At 33.0% G+C, this 25109-nt stretch overlaps 1 protein-coding gene across 3 annotated transcripts in view; it reads right to left on the bottom strand.

The window, feature by feature from the left end:
• Nucleotides 1-11246: 11246 nt before the first annotated feature.
• The window catches only part of HNF4G (hepatocyte nuclear factor 4 gamma), a 142085-nt gene continuing 128222 nt past the window's right edge, over nucleotides 11247-25109 (bottom strand). For all 3 annotated transcript variants that reach the window (XM_012450919.3, XM_012450920.2, XM_012450918.3), the window contains 6 exons: nucleotides 24518-24673; nucleotides 21645-21732; nucleotides 19007-19159; nucleotides 18639-18875; nucleotides 17544-17666; nucleotides 11247-14093 (listed from right to left, as the gene is read on the bottom strand). In XM_012450919.3, coding sequence (XP_012306342.2) covers nucleotides 13972-14093; nucleotides 17544-17666; nucleotides 18639-18875; nucleotides 19007-19159; nucleotides 21645-21732; nucleotides 24518-24673 — 879 coding nt within the window. In that variant the 3' untranslated portion in view covers nucleotides 11247-13971. The remainder of the gene's footprint in view (nucleotides 14094-17543; nucleotides 17667-18638; nucleotides 18876-19006; nucleotides 19160-21644; nucleotides 21733-24517; nucleotides 24674-25109) is intronic.

Here is a 25109-nt window from a genome sequence, read left to right as displayed (position 1 = left end):
CAGTGCATTTGTGTTTGTATGGACGCAAGTTTTCAGTTCATTTGGTAAATAGTACAAAGCAAAACTGCTGTATCATGTGATAAAAGTATGTTTCGTTTTTCAAGAAACTGCCAAATTATCTTCCAGAGTGGATCTACCATTTGACATTACCAACAATAATCAGTGAGAGCTCCTCTTTGTCAACATCCCTACCAGCTTTTGATGTCGTCACTGTTTTGGATTTTGGCCATTCTAATCAGTCTGTAGTAGCATCTCATGTTATTTTGCCTTTCCCTGATGATGTAGAGCATCTTTTCATATGCTTATTTCCCATCTGTATATATTCTTTGGTGAGGTGTCTGCCTAGGTCTTTTGCTCATTTTTCAGGTTGTTCATTTTCTTTTTTTGTTTGTTTGTTTGTTTTTTGATACAGAGTCTCACTCTGTCACCAGGCACCAGGCTGGAGTGCAGTGTCACGACCTAGGCTCACTGCAACCTCCACCTCCCTGGTTCAAGCAATTCTCCTGCTTCAGCCTCCCGAGTAGCTGGGACTACAGGCACGCACCATCACGCCCAGCTAATTTTTTGTATTTTTAGTAGAGACGGGGGTTTCACCACGTTGGCCAGGATGGTCTCGATCTCTTGACCTGGTGATCCGCCTGCCTTGGCCTCCCAAAGTGCTGGGATTACAGCGTGAGCCACCGAGGTTGTTCATTTTCTAATTATCAAGTTTTAAGAATTCTTTGTATATTTTAGATAACAGCTCTTAAACACATATGTCTTTGGCAAATATTTTCTCCCACTTTGTGTCTTCTTATGTTCTAGATGTTATCTTTCATAGAGAAATTTTTAATTTTAGTGAAGTCCAGGTTATTGGTTATTTATTTTATGGATCACAACTTTGGGTTTTTATTTTAAAAGTCATGACCATATCCAAGGCCATCTAGATTTTCTCCTGTGTTATCTTCTAGGAGTTTTGTAGTTTTGCATTTGACATTTAGGTTTATGATCCATTTGAAGTTAATTTTGGTGAAGAATGTAAGGTCTGTGGTCTAAACTTATATGTTTTGTTGAACCATTTGTTTTCAACCATTCCAGTTCTGTTCCAGAACGATTTGTTGAAAAGACTATCTTTTTCCATAGTATTGCCTTTGTCCTTCGTCAAAGATCAGTTGATTATATTTGTGTGGGTCTGTTTCTGAGTTGTCTATTATGTTTGCTTTATGTATTTGTCTATTCTTTTACCAGTACAGTACCGCCTTGATTACCATAGCTTTATAATAAGTCTTGATGTTGGATATTATCCATCTTCCAACATTGTTTTTCTGCATCAATATTGTATTGGCTATTCTGGGTCTTTCAACTCTCCATACTAACTTTAGAAATCGTTTTTCTATATTTACAAAATAATTCCTTGAAATTTGGATGGGATTGCATTGACTTTATATATCAATTTGGAAAGAATTGACAATAATATTGAGTCTTCCTATCCATGAACATGTAATATCTCTGTTTATTTATTATTTATTTGTTTCTCTTTTAAAGTTTCACTCATCAAAGTTTTATAGTTTTTTAAAATATAGATTTTACTTTTTTTTTAGATTTATAACTAGATATGTTATGGTTTCGAGTGCTAATGGAAATGGTACTGTGTTTTTAATTTCAAATTCCTCTTGTTTATTGCTGGCTTAAAAAGTGCTTAACTTTTATACATTAATCTTGCATTTCTTAACTTTGCTATAGTTGCTTATTAGTTCCAAGAGTTCTTTGTCTGTGGCTTTTCTACACAGACAATCATGTCATCTGTGAATAAAAACAGTTTTATTTCATCCTTACCAATCTGTATACTTCTTATTTTCCTTTCTGTGTTATTGCATTAGCTAGGACTTCCAGTAAAGTGTTGTTCATGATCTTAGTGGAGAAGCTTCTAGTTTCTCACCATTAAATATGAGGTCGGTTGCAAGTGTTTTTTGTAAATACTCTTTATCAAGTTAAATAAGTTATCTTTTATCCTAGTTTGCTTAGAGTTTTTATCATGAATAGGTACTGGATTTTGTCAAATGATTTTTCTATATCTATTTATATGATCATGTAATTTTTCTCTTTAGCCTATTGTTTTGATTGATTACATTAATAGATTTTCAAATGTTGAACAAATCCTGTATATCTGGAACAAACCTCACTGCCTGTGATGTTTAATTCCTTTTACACATTTTTGGATGTGATTGCTAATAATTTGTTGAGGATTTTTGCATCTATGCTCATGAGAGACATTGGTTCATAGCCTTCTTTTCTTGTAACATTTTACCTGATGTTGGTATTAGGGAAATGCTGGCCTCATAAACCAAGAAAGTATTTTCTCACCTTTCATTTTCTGGAAGAAAAAGTAGATAATTGGGATAATTTCTTCCCTAAATGTTTTGTAGAATTCATCATTACACCCCTCTGTGCCTGTTGTTCCTGTTTTAAGAAGCTTAATTATTAACTCAATTTATTTAAAAGGTGTAAGCCTATTCAGATTGTCTATTTCTTCTTGTGTGAGTTTTGGCAGATTATATCTTTCAAGAAATTGGTTCAGTTTATCTAGATGATAAAATTTGTAGGCATAGCATTCTCTGTAGTATTTATTTATTCTTCTTTTAATTTTTATGGAATCTGTAGAGATGATAGTAGTAATTGTGTTTTCTCTCTTCTTCTGTTAGCATAGCTAAAGGGTCACCAATTTTATTGATCTTTTCAAAAAAACATCATTTGGTTTTGTTAATTTTCCCTTTCGATTTCCTGTTTTCAGTTTTACTGATTTCTGATATAGTTTTGATTATTTTTGTTCTTATGCTTACTTTGGATTTAAGTTTTTCTTCAGTTACTAGTTTTCTAAGGTGGACATTTATATTATTGATTTTAGATATTTCTTTTTTCCTAATATATGCATTCAATGCTACAAATTTTCATCTAAGCACTGCTTTCACTGCATCCCACATTTGGTAAGTTGTATTTTCACTCTTACATAGTTTAAAATGTTTTAAATTTTTTCTAGATATTTTTACTTTGAACCATGTATTATTTAGAGCTATATTTTTAAATCTCCAAGTATTTTGGTATTTTTTAACTATTAGTCTGTTATTGATTTCTAGCTTAATTTTATTGTGGGCTTAGAGCAGACATTATAAAATTTTTATTTATTCAAATTTGTTCAGGTACAATTTTATGGTCTGGAATGTGGTCTGTCATAGTGAATGTTCCATGTGAGCTTGAGAAGAACATGTGTTCTGCTGTTATTGGATGAAGTTGTCAACATATGTATCCGATATCCTGTTGATTAATGGTACTATTGAGTTCAACTATGTCCTTATTGATTTTCTGCCTGCTGGATCTGTCCATTTTCCATAGAAGGGTATAAAAGTCTCCACATACAATAGTGAGTTCATCTATTTCCCTTTGCAGTTTGATCAGTTTTCGCTACATCTGTTTTGATGCTCTGTCATTAGGTGCAAACACATTAAGGATTGTTATATCTTCTTAGAGATTTGACCTTTTTATCATTATGAAACACCCACTTTATTGGGATAATATTCCTTACTCTGAAGACTGTTCTGTCTGAAATTAATATGGTTTCTCCTCTTTATTTCAATTAATGTTAGCATAACATATCTTTCTCATTTCTTTACTTTTGGTCTATATAATACTTCGTATTTAAAATGGGTTTCTTATAAACAAGACATACCTGAGTCTTGTTATTTTTTTTCTTTTTTTAGTCTAGCTTGGCAATCTCTGCCTTTTAGCTGGTATATTTAGACCATTTATGTTTAAAAGAGTTGATTGATTGTCTTAGTCTGTTTGCATTGCTATAAGGAAATACCTGAGTCTAGATGATTTATAAAGAAATTGTGTTTATTTGCACTATGATTCTGCAGCCTGTACAAGAAGCATGGTGTGTGCTAACATTTGCTTGGTGAGGGCTTCAGGAAGCTTCCACTCATGGTGGAAGAGGAGTAGGTATCACATGGCAAAAAAGGAGGAAAGAGATAGGAGAGAAATGCCAGACTTTTTTTAACCAGATCTTGCAGGAACTAAGAACGAGAACTCACTGAATCTCATGAGAATAAGAATGAGCTCTTCATGAAGGATCTGCCTTGTACCCAAACACCTCCCACTAGGCCCCACCTCCAACTTAAGAGATCAAATTTCAACATGAGATTTGGAGGAAACAAATGTTCAAACTACATCATTGATATAGTCGAATAAATATCTACTATGTCTGTTACTGTTCTTTTATGCATTTTTTCTATGCATTTTCATTCACTTTTTTACTTCACTTTTTTCTTAGTCATAGTTAACATAATATATAATAATTTGTTCAAAATAATAACAACAATGTATTCCAGCAACATAGTTTATTGATAAGTGGAATGAATAAAGCAATGAAACAAGAGGCAGAAGGGAAGAATCAAGAATATTTTGTTACTATAAGGTACTTGTACTAGTTGTGAAATGTGATAGTGCTATTTGAAAGCAGATGTGGATTAATTGCAAATGTATATTGCAAACTTTAAGGTAACTACTGAGAAAAAGCAAAGTTAATGCCACATGCTGGCAGTTATGTAACTTGTTCAGGTAATACTTATTGAACACCTACTATGTGTCAAGCCTGATGCTTACTAGTAATTATGCAAGAGTGACCAAGAATCCATTTCTGCCCACAAGGAATTTGACTTAAATATATTTTTTATAACAACAGAAGCCTATTTTTGAAAGTTATATAAAATTGAATAAATATTATGAAAAACAAAAAACTTAATATCAAATATTTTATAAATTATGTAATCCAGTTGCATCTTGCTTGAAGATTGAGTTCTAAAATTAGAATTAACATGAGAATTGAATTGTAAAAGACTTGATTCCCTTTTAGTATTGGAATCACATCAAGAACTACCGGATACTCACAGTCTCAAAGATATCATGGTATTAAGCTTTGCAGGGTAGCTCATGCCACCTGTAATTCCAACATTCTGGGAAGCTGAGGTGGATGGATCACTTAAGGCCAGGAGTTAGAGACCAGCCTGGGCAACATGGTGAACCCTCGTCTCTACTAAAAATGCAAAAGTTAGCCGAGCATGATGGCACATGCCTATAATCTCAGCTACTCATGTGGCTGAGGCAATGAGAATCACTTGAACCTGGGAGGCAAAGGTTGCAGTGAGCCAAGATTGCGCCAGTGCACCCTGCCCAAGCCTGGGAGACAGAAAGAGATTATCTCTCTGTCAAAAAAAAATTGGAATTGAAACAGAGAAGAGCAAAAAGCAAATCAGTAACTATTCTCTCCTGCTCCCTCCAAGAACAGCACCTTGTAAAAAGCAGGCGAAATCTCCCCTACTAAAATTGATATTTACCTTTTTATTTTCTGAACAAAATGTTAAAAGTTAAATTAAACTTAGCTATGATTCAGTTTCACAATTTAGAAGAAGAAAAACTTTTAAATGTTGTCTTCACTTATTCCTTCTCTAATGTCCTGTTTTTCTTTATATAAAGATCCCACTTTCTGAACTTTATTATTTTCTCTCTCTCAAAAAAACTTCTAACATCTCTTACAAGGCAAATCTACCGGCAACAAATTATCACAAAGTTTGACTGTCTGAGTGGCCTTATTTTGTAGGGTAATCTTGCAGAATACAGAATTATAGCCTGGTGTGTGGTTTTTTTCTGTCAACATTTAAAATATGTCACTCCACTCTCCTCTTGCTTGTATGGTTTCTGAGGAGAAGTCAGTTGTAATTCTTATTCTTGTTTGTGTATAAGTAAAGTGTTTTCTTTTTCCTCTGGCTTCTGTCAAGATTTTTTCTTTATATTTGATTTTCTGCAGTTTGAATATGATATACTTAGTTGCATTTCTTTTAGTGTTCAACCTAGTTGGTGTTCTCTGAGCTTCCTAGGTCTGTGGTTTGATATCTGATATTAATTTTAGAGAATTCCATTATTATTGCTTCAAATATTTCTTCTGTTCCTTTCTGTCTTTCTGGTATTTCTATTACATGAACACCACACTTTTTGTAGTTTTTCCATAGGTCTTTAATATTCTTTTATGATTTCTGTTTTGTTTTTCAGTCTTTCTTTTTTATTTGCTTTTCAGTTTGGGAAGCTGTTATTTACATATTTTCAAGCTCAAAGATTTTTCTCAGCCATGTCATGTCTACTAAGGAACACATAAAAGGCATTCTTTTTTGTTTTTGATCTTCAACATTTATTTTTGGTTCCTTTTTAGAATTTTCACCTTTCTTCTTCCATTAACCATTTGTTCCTATATATTGTTTAATTTTTTTCACTACGGCCTTTAGCATATTAACCACAGTTGTCTTAAATTCACACTCTGTTAATTCCAACATCTCTGAAACATCTGGTTCTGGTTCTGGTTCTGGTTCTGATGCTTCTTGCTTGCTCTGTCTTCTCAAATTATGTGGTTTTTTTTTCTACTATGCCTTGTAATTTTTCACTGAAAGGGAGACATGCTTTATTGGGTAGAAGAAACCTCAGTGAAGGTAGTAATAAGATGCGGGGGTAGAAGAAGCTTTCTATAGTTTTAAGATTAGGTCTCAGTCTTCTAGTTAGCCTGTGATATAGTTTGGCTGTGTCCCCATCCAAATCTCATCTTTAATTGTAGCTCCCATAATTCTCACATACTGTGGGAGGGACCTGGTGGGAGATAATTGAATCATGGGGACAGTTTTTCCCCATACAGTTTTCATCATAGTGAATAAGTCTCACTAGATTTGATGGTTTTATAAGGAGAAACCCCTTTTTCTTGGTCCTTATTTCCTCTCCTAGCTGACATCATATAAGATGTGCATTTTGCCTTCTTCCATTTCAAATAGGATCAGTTTGAGCTGCATTTCTCAAATTATAACCACATTTTATTTTTCTTTTACTAATATTCCACAACTATAAATAAGTTAATGAACTCCTGATAGTCCCATCACAATACCCCATACTGTATAATTTGGAGAGTTTTCTCAATATTGCTGATCATTAGAGAAATGCAATCAAAACCACAATGAGAAACCGTCTCACGCCAGTCAGAATGGCAATTATTAAAAAGTCAAGAAACAACAGATGCTGGTGAGGTTTCGGAGAAATAGGAATGTTTTTACACTGTTGGTGGAATGTAAATTAGTTCAACCACTGTGGAAGACAGTGTGGCAAATCCTCAAAGATTTAGAACCAGAAATACCAGTTGACCCAGCAATCCTATTACTGGGTGTATACCCAAAAGAATATAAACTATCACATTATAAAGATACATGTGAGTGTATGTTCATTGCAGCACTATTCATGATAGCAAAGACGTGGAATCAACCTAAATGCCCATCAGTGGTAGACTGGATAAAGAAAATGTGGTACATATACACCACGGAATATTATGCAGCCATAAAAAGGAATGACATTATGTCCTTTGCAGCAAACTAATACAGGAACAGAAAACCAAATATCTCATTTTCTCACTCATAAGGGAGAGTTGAACAATGAGCACACATGGACACAGGGAGGGGAACAACACATACCAGGACCTGTTGGAGGGTAGGGAATGAGGGGAGGGAACTTAGAGGATGAGTTAATAGGTGTAGCAAACCACCATGGCACACTTCTATGTATGTAACAAATCTGCACATCCTGCACATGTATCCTGAAACTGAAATTAACAAAAAAAAAAAAAAGAAAGAAAGAAAGAAAAGAAAAACAAGAAAAACTAGGGAAGGCCATTCTCTGTATCTGATCTTATCTGAATCACTCTTGGAGTCAGGAGACAATCTTGGCCCCAGAGTAAACTGTTGTGATTAGCTGGCCAGATCTCAAATCCGTGTGAGATGAGTACTTTGAGCCTTCTATAACTACAGAAAAGTCTTAACCTACAAGAATTAGAGTTGTTCTCATTTATAGCACTCTTGCAATTGCACCTGTGTAATTATTTACAGCACTTAGATCAGCAAGAGCACAAATTATGTCACTCAGGTTGTCTGAAATCTTGAGTGTAGCCACATAAAACTTCAACCCTTATGTTGTGTCCTTGAGGTCATTCTAGCCACATGTTTCAGATACACCATCAGTTCCTGGACAAGGATTAAGCACATTTCTTGCATCCCTACCATTCATTTTCCAGCCAGGCACTTCTTATATAATCAATAAATGTGTAAAAATAGATATTGCATTTCTCTTTTAAATTATTATTTACAAGTTCAAAAAGCCTTACGCTATACTGTGTACAGATACTTGTTTTTCATTTCATAGTTAAATAATTATAATACTTTTAGTTATGTTTATAAGCTGTTGGTGAGTAGGTCTTTGGGTAACTATTGCAATGCTTTACCAGAATTAAAAAAAAAAAAAACAGCTTTATTATATCAGCATCCCATACAAAAAGTAATATGCAACACATTTGAGAATTTTTTGTATATCTTGGAGTTATGATCAATATTTGATTATATCCATGACTTTTCAAATAATGACTATAGTTTGCAAATTTAGGTTAAAAAATGTGTTTATTTATCTAAGCTCTTAAAATTAGCTCTTAAAATTCACATGGCAGAATTACTGATGATTTATCATAAATAGCCTGAAAAAGAAACACATTATTTTTCTAAATCATATTTTAAAGATAAATTTTTCCAAAAAATATTCTAGGAAATGAATGAAAGGGATTGTAAAAGTTAAAATACACTTAAGATAGATATCTAGTATTTCCATCAAATCATGATTTCCAAGCCATAATTTAATCACATTTTGTTGAAGATAGTCCTACTAATGAAATATTAAAATAAATGTTAGGCAATTATCTTTACATTTTATGTGCCTATTCTTTCAATAGATTTTCCAAATTGAAAAGAAATTTCAGCATCTTCCTGGGTTTTTCCTTAAGCTGGATTTTTATTTTTCCATTTGTGATGTGCATCCCTATTTCACCTCCATTCTCTGGGTTTTACAACTTGCCTCTCAGCTAATGCTTTCATTTGAGTTACATTCATTCCATGATTTGACTACAATGACCTTATTTATAATTTTCCTCAACTTGTATGTTCTTCATGTCTTTGGTCCCTCATCCAAAAACGTACTTCACAACCCCTTCACACATTGTTCTGTATTCAAGTCTTGCTTACAAGCTCACAACAAAAGTATGTCCTCTATTAAGTATCCCCAGTACTCATACATAGAAATAATTGACATTTTATCTGTGCTCTCAGACTCCATTGTTTGTGTCTTTGATGATGGTTGCTAACATTTATTTTTAGTGCTTGCTAATTCCCAGATTTCATAATAAGCACATTTTATAAAACTTCTTGATTCACTCAAATAACAGTGTAACTCATGTTAGTACTATAAATATTGCTTTGTTTTGTTTGGAAACTAATACTCAAGAAGAATTTGCAAGTAATTTTAAAGAGATTACACACTAGAGCCCACATCTGTATCTAGACTGAGCCTAAACTCTCAATCTCCATGATGCATTGTATCCTAATACTTATCACATTCTCTGATATGAATATTAGTGTTATCAAATCAATCTTCCTCACTAAATTTCAAACTCTTTGAGAACAAAGCTACATCACATCACTCATCTTTTTTTCTGGTCCCATCCTACTTAGTGCATTTTTTACCCTAGTCTGTACAAAATAAATATTTGTCAAGTATTAAATATGCTTATATTGAAATTCTTAATTTTATTTTTATTCTAGAATCAGCAGCATACTTTTTATGAAAGATTTTTTTCTGTATATTGGTAGAGAAACGTAGAGGTAATTTTATGGCTATTCAGCATTATATTACTTTAATTATGGTGCTGAAATACCATCATGTTGTGTGTTTTGTGATGCCATTAGTAATCATTTCAGAATTTCCTTTTTTAGACAAAACTCTAACGCTAGGCTAAGGTCAGTGTTTAGCTAAACAAATGTCACTATGGGTTTTGATTTGAACATCTAATCTTATCTGTCAGCTAGCTACTCATTAGATCTTTGCATTTATATTTAGACTCAATTATTACATAGTGCAAGGGCAGTGATGATTTATAAATAAAACAATGAATTATTTAACTTTATTTAAATCCTGTCTTTTACTGCCATTATCTTATGGTAAATGGGCTTTACATTTTTTCTGTAAATTATCATTGTACTAAATTCATGTTATTTCATGGCTGAAAAAATAAAATAAACAGGCTATATTGTAAATGTACCTACTAAACTACCTGTGACCAAATATCTAATATAACTAGGAAAATAATTGTGTGAATAATGATTCAGATCAAATGAACACAAAAAGCCTAACCTATTAAAAGGGTAAAAATGTTTGTGTTTTGATGCCATTTTTGCCACATAAAAAATAATACATTGTGTTTCAAGAAATACATTTTACAAAGTTTATATTTTAAAATAAAGAATACAAGCTGAAATCTGTATTAAAAATATCCATGAGAAAAAAGTATAAGTTAAAAATACAGACAGGAATTAAATGACAATGTTTCACTTACTAAAAAGTTGAATAAATTTTTATTATTTTTATATTCAAAAATTACCTTATTAAAATCATGATTATTTAAGTTATAATTTTAAATAACTAATAATTACTTTAAAATGACCCATTGAATAAGTATACATATTATTTTTTCTTCAGCACATTTGTTTCTCAAACTTTACTAACCAAAAATAATGATTAGTGTGACTTATCTTTTGTCTAACTTACAAATCATTATTGATCCCTTAATAATTGCTGGGAATTTTGTTGAATCTTAGAAATCAGCAAATGTAGACAACATGGTCTTTGTTCTGCTGGGATAGATTTGGGAGGGGCCAGGGGCAGAATGATATGGCTGGGCTCTATGTTCCCACCCAAATCTCAAGTCAAATTGTGTCGAGGGAGGGAGGGACCTGGCGGGAGGTGATTGGATCATGGAAGTAGTTTTCCCCATGCTGTTCTTGTGATAATGAGTTCTCATAAGATTTCATGGTTTAAAAGTGTTTAGCAATTCCCCTCTCACTTTCTTTCTCTCCTGCTGCCTTGTGAAGAAGATGCTTGCTTCTCCTTTCACCATAAGTTTCCTAAAGCCTCCCTAGTGATGCAAAACTCTGAATCAATTAAACCTCCTTTCTTTACAAATTATCCAATCTCAGATAATTATTTATAGCAGTGTGAAAATGGACTAATACAAATGAGTATATAAAATATATTATGAGTATCCGTAAAAATATGAAATGATTTTTGAACACTAATGAAGCACCGAATTTCAGTGATTTTTTTTCTGTTTTTATTTAGAAAGTTTAGTGAAACAAACATGGTGTCACAGTTTAGAAATACTTTGATCTCACTTTAATTTAACATTGTAAAAAATCTATTAATTTTTGATTTCCAACAGTAAAATTTATAAAAATAATTTTACATTTATAAAAGGAATTATTTCACAATAAATTATCCATTTCTATTACCTGAAAAAAGTTGTATACTATATAAAAGCAATAACTTCCCTTATCAATATTTTGAACATATGCTGAAAACATCAGTTCCTTTTTTCCAGCATCTTTGGCAGTTTAATATATAAAAATATAATATTATAAATTCCCTGACCATAGTTATTGAAGAAGAATCATCACTAATAATTTCAAAGACATAGCTGTTTAGTAAATATACATGAATAAATTACAAGGTTCACTAAAAATGAATTTTATCTTTTATATTTTAAAGGTATTTGCTATGTGCTGAACGTTTGTGTTTTCCAAAATTCACGTGCTGACACCTAGTCTCCAGAGTGATAGTATTAAGAGGTGGGGCGTTTAGGAGGTGATTTGGTCATGAGGATTAATGCCTTTATTAAGGAGACCTGAGAGAACTACCTTGTTCTTTTCATGTGTAAGGACACAGGCTAGAAGATGCCGTGTATGATCCAGAGGCCCAATTTGATGATTCCCTAATCTTTGACTTCCCACCATTGAGAACAGTGAGAAATAAATTTCTGTTGTTTATAAGCTACCCAGTTCATTGAATTTTGTTACAGCAGCCTGCACAGACCAAGGCAGTATGTTTTTTAATATCTTCTAAGGGAACCCCCCAAAAAAGTAAACAAAAATCTATAAAAGATAACATTCTTATTCATGAAATAGAAACTACAGTAAATTTGCAAAAAATAAAAGTTAAAAAACTCCCCCTACTTGATATATTCTACAGTTTCAAAAGGGTACTAGGTCTTGAAGGAATTATATTAAATGTATTAAATCAATTATAGCTTTTTAATAATCATTTTTCTACTTTAAGAGTTCAATTTTACTTTACAAGCCAATAAGTTACTTAATATTACTATAACCTTTTTACTTACAGGGTAAGTAGGAGATACGACATCATAATCTTAGCTATTTTTAAAAGTCCTGAGACAGATTATTTAATTTAATCTTTTAAGACTTGGGATCCTCTTTAAAAAAATGTATTATTGATGATTACTCAACCAGTTTTTCCAATTTTCCTTCTCCTCAACCAGAGAGGAATCACTGCCTCCTGAGGTGGCCCATGCTTAATTTGTTTTAAAATAAATTCCAGCTTTAGGTGATATCAGAGAGTTTAAGGCTCCAATAAACTGTACTCCTCAGTCTAGAATCTGACATTCAGTACATCCCTGGGCTGCTGGATTTTAAAAAATCTGCTAAGCCAGTTATTTTACTTTGTTCTTGTTTTCATCAAAATCTATCTGGTGAATCTTTTATTTTTTCTAAAGACTTGTTAAAACTACAAAAGTGGTTTTTTATTCAAGCCACAACAATTTTACACTCAGTGCTTATCTGTAAATATATATGATAGGCAACATGATGAATAGTATCCAATCATCACTCAACTGTGTGTATTTTTAAAAGCCCACTATGAGGAAGAAGTTCACATTTTCATTCCACAGCAAAGATTCATTAAAGTCAACTAGACCTGGGCTTGAATGTGGTTCTCTTACTCGTTATGTTTATGAACTTTGGTTATGTTCCTTAAACCCTCAAGCTAAAGTTTCCCTTATTTATAAAAGAGAGATAATGATATCTACCCTGAAGTGTTATTGTGAGGACTAAACGAGGAAAATGGGTGGTAGATGGCTAACTTGTCCACAGAATCGGTTTACTCAGAGTGGCACAGCTTTGGCTGATACAGGATTTGCACCTATAGATAACTCTCCTGGCCACTCTGGGGACCAGCTGTGGGCATATGCTAATTTCTAGTCAATGGATAACTATTTCTAAATCAGGAAAAATACATAGATGCCTCTATTGGTTGAGTCACTGTTTTAGGGGTTTCTTTGTTGCAATTTACCCTGTATCCTAACTGATAAACCCAACATGTTTTAGCTTAACACGTATCTTCAAATAAAGTCAGATTTCAAAAAATATCCAGTCATCCTTGGAATGGCTTTTTATAACTTTCTAATCTTAAGATAGGAATATTTAACTGTAAAACAAAGAGTTGCTTCTTTGCCACAGAATGTCCATAGAAAATTCTTCTTGAAAAAGATACAGCCTATTCTTCAGGAACTGCTTTATTTTTCTAATTTGCAAGTTTATAATTTATTTTTAAAAACTTAGCTCATTTTATATTGAACTGGTTCTGATCTACTATTCTCAGTCAAATATGAACACTTTGTTCTGCATCACATCACAATGAAGCAATTATTTACAGATTTAAATTAACATTAATAAAACAAATGAAAGTCATACATAAGATTCAGTTGGTTCAGGCACAGCGTAGGAGCAGCTGGAAAAAATACGCTATATAAACATCTTCAAACTCAGCTATACATTGGTTGCAGGTGCAAGTTTTACATAGTAGCAACAACAAACAGAATGAACATATAAACAAGAAAATAGGACACCATCTTATAACAGCACCATGAAGAAGCCTTGGCTAAGAGTTTGCCGAAAGTACTGTCCTGAAATAGTTCAAGACCAACAATTTTTCACATTTATGTAGTGCCGTTCTGAAGTAAACACATTTTCACAATTGCTTTTGTTTGGAGAGATGCTGGTGTGAAATGACTGATGCTTGGTTTGCAGCTATTTTGTACTGTTCTTGCCCAGAGCCTTGTGGTGGGGAAGGGAGTGGGGTTTCAGGAGTTGCTGAAAAAGAATCAGAGAATTGCATGTGATGTGACGGTGGCAGTCAGCTTTCTCCACCCCATTAAACCCTGCACAACACCAATACACATTAGCATAATTTGGAAATGTTTTTAAAAGATCCTATATAGAGTAGTGATTTGTAGAATGCATTATTGGCCTATGACATACTGTTAGAGAGTGCTTTCACCTTACCTCCCCAAATAGCATTATATAGAAAGAGGTCGCGTTAAAAAATTTTTTTCATAGTCACTTTAAGGTGTTTTTGGCCTTTCTTAATAGCATTTTTAAGCATTTGATTCTCTAATAAACCTAGCAGGAAAAAAGGCAGTGAAAAGAATTAACAGAAGGATAGTTTTCTCAAGTATTAGAAAGCAGTCTTCATAATTCTTACAATCAAAATTCACATAAAATAAAAATATATTTAGTTTGGATTCCACTAATTCAGACATATTAGATGACAGAAAAAATTAAGGTTAAGATATTTTATAAATGTTCTGAAATCTAAGTTGTAGTCAAAAGCATCTCGAACATACTGCCTTTTTTTGCTTCAAAATTATTCTATTACAATCGAGCTTGCCTGTCCCATCCCTTTTGATGCAAAGAGCAATCCTGAGTAATTGAATAGAAAGTAATTGAATATAAAAAGATTGAATTGAATATAAAAGTGACAGTTTCAATACTTCATTTTCTAGAATAGTATTTCTTTCTATTGTAAAATCTAACCATATTATAAAATAATCTAGGAGTTATTCTGTAATTTTTAGAAACTTGAAATATTTTAGCACTCACACTTATTATTACTGTATTATTCTACATAGTAAACAGAACTAACAGAAAATGTTAGATGATCAGATTGAGGGTTTGTAAACTTTATAGCTTATGTCTCAACAGTTTTAAAACATTATATACAACACAAGAACAATCTCCCTTTGCTTGGTATTCATGAATGCATTAGCTTTATATTATTGTTAAGTATGGATTAGCAATTACTTAGAAAATTCTTAAGTGTAGTTTAAATGACAAATGAAAAAAATTATTTCTGGCTATTTAGAATAGATCTAAAACTGCAGTAGCCTTTTTAAAAGAACTTAAAATTTTGGTTGTGTTTAATATCCTGCTTTGCATAAAATATAAATTATTCCAAATGATCATAGTAAAGTTTTCTTTTACAAATAAGTCCCACAAATAGTATGTGGAAAGAGCAAGAATAAAAACGAGTATAACAATGTGATTTTTAGAAGAGTAGGGTCAGCAAATATGTTTTTAAAATACTAGAACACTAGCCCTTAAAAAGTAAAGAATTCAACCACCAGCAGAACTGTCCAACTCTCATGCCAGTTGACTCCTACAATGCTTAATGTGTTGTTAATGTGTTTTATTTTCCAAGTTTATGAATAACTGATCTTTAAGAGACATAACTGCATAAACTCTCTAGTATGGTATTAGGCTTGCCCTTCTCTTTCTGCTCTTGATTACCTATTAAATGAAAATGGTAACATCTATTCTGCAAGGAACCTCCCAAATAATGTCTTTCAAGTACATTGGGAATCCCAGATTATGCCATATTTTTCTATAATTTATATTTTTTCCTAACAATTTCATTTCTTCCTCTCTCTCATATACTCAAATAATTTTGGTTTCAGAGACTATTTACAAAAATATCTACCTGTGCTTTTTTCTAAAACAGCATGGGAGCATGTAGTTTTGTAGCCTCTATGTACCCTACCAATGGCTAGAAGTCAGGCGGTACTTGCTAAATTGTTGTGGCATTGCATACATTTGGGGGAAAAAAACAATGTTGTAGCTAGTTATTAAAGACTATGGCAAATTCAGTAGGTAATAAAAGTATTCATAACAATCACATCACAATAACTCAAGTCATCTCAGTGAGTTTGTAGGTTTGGTGTTCAGAGGCAATAGATCAAAGGTAAATCTGGGCTTAATTAGTGGAAATTCAGAAGAATTAATCAGTTAATCTAGATATTTTATCAAATAATTAGAGATTTGTATCACCAGAGTAGCTTAGAAAAATAGCATTAGCAGGAAGTCTACAATAATAGATTAACTTAAATACTAGCAATCTCTATAGTATTTACATAGTCATTTGTGTTCCAAGGGGTTTTCATAAGCAACCCTCACTGCACAATTCTGATGTGAATGAATTCTGGCTACCATTGCTTAAACAGCACCAGTCTGGCAACATGGTTTAAGTTTCAGTTACCACGGTAACTTACAATTAACAGTGAGTAATTGCATAAATACAGACTCCACTGCCAACTCTTCAGTCTGCAGACAAGTACCTGAATAACAGATGTGCTTTATGATCAGTGGCTGATCAGGTCACAACTTTTAGTCTGTCCATGATTGGTCACTGAGCATCTTTTATTCAGTTCAGGCATGGAAAACAAGCTGCATACAGTGGCTGTGTTGCCTTCTTGTTTCTTAGTAGCGAATTCACATGACATTTTACAAAATTGAATAATTAAATTAGAATTGACCAACAAAGGTAAAAGTGCAGAAAAGGAATAAAAAGTGATAATGCTGGAAGTGACATACAAATAGAACACAAACAAAGTCACAGAAGAAGTAGCTGGCCATGGGAATGTCGCAGCTGCTGCTGTTTGAGTCTCTACATACGCAGCCAGGAACCTAGTGAAGGCAAACGTGTCCACATAAATGAGAAAGCTGGATATGTTGAAAAGGGAGAAGGTGTCTCAAAAGAAGTGAAACCAGCAAGACAATTTCACATTAAGTGAATTCTCGGAAACATATCAGGACATTGAGAATGCAACGGATAAAATGTTGAAAGCTGATCCAAATTTCCCATGAGTAAAACTCATCAGGGCGTAGAAAAGATCCTCACTTCCTAATTTAAGTTTTAGAATGCGACAAGAACTGTTCAAACTGCGTTTCACAATTGTTTTATAAAGAAGTAAAACATTTTGATTCTCAATATTGCTAATGTTTTAAATTATAGTGTATCAACTGAAATGTTTTATGCTTAATTCTACAAAATAAGTATAAAGATTACATTTCTTTTGTTTCCATAAACATTAAGAGAGTTCTCAATGTTTTCATAAACATTTTTAAAGGTCCCAAGCAGGAAATAATTTTCCCATTGATTATTAAGGTTACCTTGCATGGTTTCAGCTTGCATTGTTTTTATGGTCTCACACTACCATGCAAAGCAAGGACTACTAGTATACTCTTCTGTACTCCCCAGACCTATGAAGGAGAAAGCTTTTTCCTACATTTTCATTTTAAGAAACATACTCATGTTTAGGGAGAATAAGTGACAAGCTGAATAACAATATTTTACTGCTGAGTCCCAGATGGGAAATTACACCAAGTTTTTGCCATTTCTGGTTACTAATAGATTCTTCCCCACAATTCCACTTTTTCTCAGGTAATTAAGAAATATCGTGGTTGAAAAGTAGCCTACATACTTACAGATCTGATCTGCATGAACCAGTGTTGACATGGGACCTAAAAGTATAGTTTGTCCAGTTAATGGATCTTGAGACAAATGTGGATGCATTGGATGATGGAGATGACTACCATCGTTGGAAGCCCCTACACAAGATAAAAATATGCTGTGTTAGTGATATTTAATCAGGAACAGCAAGTTTACCTTGAAACAAATGTTTTGACTGACAGCTTAAATATTGCTATTTTTGCTAAGTGCTTTTCGAGAATTCAAAAATAAATTGACAGAACCACTGGCATATTAAGAACAATGTCAGCTTTCACTGTACATTGGCTAGATTAATGTTGTATCATATTATGTTGTATATTAATAATGGACCTTGTGTGCCATTTCCTGGAATCATTAGGTTTGCTGCCTGTTGTTAAGGCAATTCCAAGAATCACTTACCTCAAGTTTATAGTATTTGGAATGACTGTAATAGCATGAACAACTTTCATTTCAGAAAGATATCATTAGGAACACATTATGCACCAGAAAACTAAAAATAAATATGATGATTTTACAAGGAAATTTAACCTAGATCGGAATGCAAAATAAATGATTTCTTAACTTATTCCTGACATTTATTGCAACAATAAAATATCATTTTCCCCTCCTACTATTTTGTGTCAATTAATTATTTTAGGAGCACAGTGTTCATTTTTAAGATTTTATATATATATATATATATAAGGTTATATTGCAATTCCAGTATCCTTGAGATTTTAAATGAATCAGGGCATGAAAAACCATGATATATTTGACGAGGTCATAAAAACAGGAAACTTCTTTCTGTTTGCCATGTTTGGAAGGATCTGAAAATTGAAGTCAGAGGGGCTGTGGAGTAGAGGTAGTAGAGGGTAATAACAATGAGGATTTGAATCTGTTCAAGTATTTTTGTCTCTCTGACAGGTCTTGCAAACTTTCTAAATGTAAAAAGTTGAGTTCATTATGTCATAGCAGAGGAGAAAAATTCAGGAGCATCACAGCAACTTCAATAGATGAACAAAAAAATTAATAGGTCAAACATATTTTGTGTAATTCTAACCAATAAAGTAGAAATTCTTCAATGTACTCACCACCTAGTAACATTTCCTGAAGTAAGTTGTCAATTTTAACCATCCCAAAAAGTTTAACGAACTGTATTTGCTCAATCATTTGCCAAGTGATGCTCTGCAGTGTGGGCAGGAGCAGAAGCAACTCTCCAAACCTCCCCCTGGAGTCATACTGCCGATCATTGATGTAGTCCTCCAAACCGATCTGCACTTGGAATCGCATGTTCTTAATTTTTATTGGATCGCTTAGCCCTTTTGCATCTAACAAAGGAAATAAGAAAGGCACTGTACAGATTTAACTTAATTAGAGTGTGAGAGAGTAAATATGCTAATCTTGAAAAGTAGTTTAATTTTTATTGTATTAATTCTTTAGTGGCATTTTGAAAACCAACCTGGATCAAAAAATACAATTGCCTTTAAACAAGCGTACTCGTTGTCATCAATCTGGATTTCTTGAAATGGTCTAACCAGCTCATCTAGAACCCGATTGGCCACACGGCTAATCTCAACTTCACAGCTGTTGCGGTGAATAACGTAGTTGTTTCCTACGTGAGAGAAAACAAAAGAAAAATAACCAACTCTCCCAAAATTGTCAGCACTGTTTAAAATTTAACAAACCTGCGTTCAAAATAGTCTACCCTTTAAGGAATAGTGATGTACTTTCTCTCTCAGTGGTGTTCTTAGTTATGCTAGAAAAATTTAAGAATACTTAAAAGACTGATAGCATTGATAATGTGATCACATGCATTTTAATGATCTCAGTCACTGGCGATAACAAAGAAGCGCAGACTAATAACGAGCTAATAATTGACAAGAAAAATCTCAGTATAATGATTAGTTTTTCTCTGTTTCAGTCATCTATTAGTTTTACACACTAATGACTATAATGCAAACCCTAAAGAATCTTTCTTGTTTACAGCAGATTAAAAACAGCACATTGATACTCAAGGCATATGAAGGAGTAAACACTATTGAGACAGTTTGAACAAGCCTAAGTAATAGAGGCTGATTTTTTTTAAACTAGCATGTGAATTATCATGAGTTGTCTCTGATAGTATGTTTTCTTTTCCTGGATTTCTTTAAATAGAAGTGGGACAACCACTTTATAAGCCTGACTTTAAGGGAGTTCAGAAATTGGGTAGAGAGCTGGAAGATCTAATCCCTAAAGATCTTTCTAACTTAGAAATTCTCTGGCTATAATATGATGAACATTTTTATAGCTTCTAAAATAACAGCTAAATTGTTATTTTCTGGTTTTATAAAAAGACAAATATTCTAAATTCTTTCACTGCAGGCAAAGACAATGCTCAGGGTAATAGCATGTTCATCGGTAGCCTCATTCTTTTTTCTCCAGCTTTATTGAGGTATGAAGGCCAAAAAAATTGTATATATTTAAGTCCTACAATGTGATTTTTTTGTTTGTTTATCTGTTTGTTTGTTTGATTTTAGACAGCATCTCTCTCTATTGCCCAGGCTGGAGTGCAGTGGCGTGATCTTGGTTCACTACAACCTCTGCCTCTCGAGTTCAAATGATTCTTGTGCCTTAGCCTCCAGAGTAGCCAGGATTACAGGGGCCCACCACCACTTCCGGTTAATTTTTTGTATTTTTAGTAAGACAGGGTTTCACCATATTGGCCAGGCTGGTTTTGAATTCTGGACCTCAAATGATCCTCCCCCGTCAGTCTCCCAAAGTGCTGGGATTACAGGGGTGAGCCACCATGCCTGGCCCAGTGTAATGTTTTAATGTGTATCTACATTGTGATATAATTTCCATAGTCAAACTAATTAACATATATTTCACCTCACATAGTTACTACCTTTTTTTGAGCTTCACTTTTTCTTTGTGAAAAGTTAGCTTACCTAATTATTCAGGGTAAATCAATTTAGAACTAAAATGTATATAGTAGACATTTTGTTTTCTAGGTATATTGCATTCAGACCTATACAGAGAAGAGTATTCTAGGTGTTTACTAGAAATGCAAGAGAGGTATTTAATAGCATTTCAGGGAATAGTCTCCACAATCACAATATGTGGTTTAGAATCTCGGCTGTATTCTTTTCTAGCTTTGCAACCTTTGGTAAACTTTCTCTGCCTCCATTTCTTCACCTGCAAATGCGCTGAAAATAATAATACTAATCCCTTAGGTCATTTCAAGGACTAAATGAGAGAATATATATATATATATATATATATATATATATATATATATATATATACACACACACACACACATACATGTAATGTACTTAGAGCAGTGCATTTATATAGCAAACCCACAGTAATATTAGATATTGTTATATTATCTTCAATGTATTTATATTTGGGGCTAAAACATCTAGTGCAAAAATAAAATAATCTAGTCATATTTTCACACATGCCAGACAGAGGTAAAGCTAGTAAGTGTCAGAAGGCTCTCAACCCTCAAAACCTAATTGTGTAAGTTAACTAAGGTAGCCGGATCAGAGAAATTAATGAAGACAAAAGTTTTTTTTAACCCACTACCCCACACCTATTATCCCTCTTTTGCCTCTCCTAGTATTTCTGTCTATCACAGTTGTTCAGTCATTACCACCAATACTTTTTTTACTTGATCATTTTGTAGCATATCATGGGCTATGATGGGCAATAAGATCATAGGATGTAAACATGTTTTTTATAAGTGTATAAAATAAAAAGCAGACTCTGAGGAAGTGTGAAAAAACATTGGGATTCTATAAGGCGGCCATTTAAGTCACTAATTATTCATCCTGATATAATTTGAATATACCTCAACATTATGTTTATTGAGCAACATCTCTTTTTTATTTTTAAAACGTAATGTTCCCTGATCATCTCGTGGACTCTGAACTTACATGCAGTCAAGGCAAGGAAAAATAAGGTCAAGTGAGGACACAATTAAATCCAATTTGTGAAGTGACAGCACCATTTGACAGTGTCCGCAAATACTTGGCACATACAGAACAGATCCTGCATATTATTGCAAGAATAAAATATGCATAATTTCTTTTTAAATTAAAAAAAAAACTTACCCAAAAGCAAAATATCTTTATACATCATGGATCTCTTTGTAGCTCCAAGTAGTAAGTGTTCCCCTGCGTGAGCTCTCAACAATGCCACCTTAATAAAAAATTCTAAGTTTAACAATTAGTTGTAATACATAATGATTAAATGATGACATGAGTCTTGTTAACTTACAGTGTTCTTTTAGCCTGGAACTCTTTTTTGTTTTAACAAACTATAGTATTCATAGACAAATGCCATCATTAAGACTTCCAGTTTTCTATCATAGCATGTCAATAGATTTTACTTTTAAAAAATTTTAAAACTATCTGGCAAGCCAATACAACGGCAGTAGGAAAAAAAATCAGACAAGTTAGACAAGTGAACTGTTTGGAAGCGAAACAGAGTCAAACAGACCAGAGTTCAAATCCCAGCTTGGCCACTTCCTACCTGTTTAACCTTGTATAAGTTAACCAGTATGTTTGGAACTTACTCATTTGTTTTCATCTATAAAATGGGAGTAAAGATAAAAAAAATCTCAGCATGTACTCATGAGTACTAAATGATAAAACATACAGAAAACATAATCTTCTGCATGTAATAAACTAAATAAACAAAAGCAAAGCAAAAACTTGTAGTGAGGAAAAGATGGGAGGTCTGGGTTCTGCCACATTCTACAATGAACCTCTAACTCTTCACAGTAAGCTCTCAACTGAGCTTCATTCTTACACTCAATTACCTGCTGGGCATCACCACTAGGAAGTATAAAAAGCATTACAAATGTAATACCTACCAACGTAATGCTTCTCCAGTATCTTCATCTAGCAAATGACACCGTAATCCAAAGTGCTTGTTCAAATCAAGATACTATTTTGAGTCCTCTCTAACTCCACAGCAAATTCGAGTGCTGCTTCTCAAAAATATAAGCCAGAGTGATCCGCTTCTTTTCATCTCCATTGCTACCACCCCAGTCCACGCTGAAAACTCTTTAATGATTTCTTATTGTGGCCTCAAACATGGCCTCGCAGGTGATGAGAGGAGTGAGAGAGGGTCAATGCTTTGCCTCCCAGCCCTCATGTCTCTGACTTCATCTTGTAACACCCCTTGTTCACATTGTTCCTGCCTGACTCAGAACCTTGGACTTGCTGTTCCTGCATCTGGAGTGCTTTCCTCTCAGATTCTCCTGTACTTGGCCCTTGTCTTTCAGAGTTTTAGGCAATAACTTCTCTGATCCTCAGTTTAAAGCATCTCTTTTCATTTTATCCCATTCTCCAACAACTCATCCTATTCCATTTTATAGCATTTTATAGAGATTATCTCCACTTAGAATGAACTTTCTCATAATTTGTGTATTTTTAAGTCATCCATCTCTCTCAAATAGAGTGTGCATTTATAAGAATAGTGAAAAAACCTGTATTTCTACTGCTAAATACCCACAGTTCTTAAAACTGAACACTAATATCCTAATAAATATTCATTTGATGAATTTATTGAATGAATTTTACTGATCCAGGGTTCAGTTTTTGAAACCGTAAAATGGAGATAATAACACCTGTCACAGAGCTCCTGAGATAATTAAATTAAATAATGTAATTTATAGTGCAACTGAAAGCTAATTTCCCAGTGCCTTATCCTACATAGACATTTACTAATGTGTGGCTAAATAATAAATGTTATATTGTTAGTATTAAAAAATCAGTTGGTAAATAAAAACTGGTTTTCACTGGTTACCGGATTTTAATTTCCAAATTTTTAAATCATTGTATATATAAGTCAGTAACGTCTAAAGAAGAATGATAATAAAAATATAAAACTGATAAATAACTTAACTCTACTTATATTGCTTGGGGTGAGACTTGTAGGTTTTAGCAATTTAGCATTATTCACTCTGGCATAACCTTCTGAGCCATGCTATCTTTATGATATGTCAATATTCATGACTCATACCAGGAAGGCAGTTACAGAGCATTTTAAGAATGATTTCAGATTTCACGATTTTTTTTTCCCTGTCACCAGGTGAAATGCTCTCTTAAAAATAAATATTCACTAGATATAACACTTATCATGGTTAATTTACGGTAACAGAAATGGAATTTTTCAAATTATTTTCATCCACAAAAAATTATACTCTACTTAGTAAGAATAGTTCAAAATGAATCTGAAACCAAAATACTTATCTTCTTAAATCAATTAAGAAATTCAAGTTTCTAACTATTTATTAAAATGTCATAATGGACATATGACAAAATATGAAAATATAAGTATTAATAAAAACTCACTATATCTTTCCTTCTGTAAATTTTACTTCTCTATAAATTTCTGATTATCCTTTTACAGACCTGTTTTGTTTTTGTTTTTGTCAGACCTATAACTTTTATACAATAAATGCTAGAATAAAATTGACAGAATGAAAGGCAAAACTTTATGTTAATTGCGTGAAGTACCCACCAAGGCAACACCACAACCTGTGTGATTTCTGTTTAGGAGTTACCTGGTATTTCTGAGGAGTTTTCTACAGCACTTTCAGTAAACACCAAAGCACAATATGCACCATTTGCTTCACAGACACTCACTCTTCTAATACTTTGCTCACAATGATAGTTACATGCTGTCTGCCTTTCTCACTCACATAAACCTTTTAAAATTCCAAGAGGTCAGAGGAATGTTTTGTTCAGTTCTTATCCAATCAATAAATTTGCTACACCCCTAAAATAGAAGTCAAACAGTTGTGCCTCTTGATTGAACAAGGTGAATGCGTGAGAAAATCCAATCCTTTCTCATAATTTATCTTTTGTCAAATATAGTAATACAGCATATGCATTTCAAATAAAATGGAAAGAACACAAACTTAGCAAAGTTCAAAAAGCATTTTTAAAGCATTCATACATTTTTAAATTTATACCTGATCATCCAATGGTAATTCACAGAAGGCAGGAATATATTTCGCCCATTCCACCAGGACTAAGAGCTGCTGTTTCATAGATTCACAGACATCACCAATACTTGCAATTTTCTTAACATTTATGTCAGTGCTTGACCCAGGGCTTGTGACTGAGATCTAGCATTAAGAAGAACATTATGTCATCATTTAAAATAATACATGACCAACATTCCCCTTTTTTCTTTTGACTATGATAAGTAAAGACCATTGAATCAGGCACTATTGTTGTTACAGTATCTTCAAAAATATTAAACATTTTAAATTGAAAAATAAAATACCTATTTAAATTGAAAAATAAAATACCTATCAGTTTACAAGTTAATTTAAAAACACTTAATATATAGCACCATCCTCTGGGAGCAGTATATTATGTTATCAGCCAAATCTGTACACTTAGTTTACTCCAACTTTTGGGGAATTTAATAAGTCAAAATGGCTATACAAATAGATAGTATCCATATAAAACATGCTCTTTGATTTTATTTTGAATTAAAGGGGATATATTCTTTAATTTGTGAAAATTTATGAAGAAAATGTTTTCATAAAGTTTACC

This window comes from Aotus nancymaae, unplaced genomic scaffold, assembly GCF_030222135.1.
Source record: "Aotus nancymaae isolate 86718 unplaced genomic scaffold, 86718_ANA_hifiasm-v0.15.2.pri h1tg000036l, whole genome shotgun sequence".
NCBI lineage: Eukaryota > Metazoa > Chordata > Mammalia > Primates > Aotidae > Aotus > Aotus nancymaae.
Note: the sequence above shows the minus strand (reverse complement) of the source record. Positions and strands in the feature narration are given on the sequence as shown.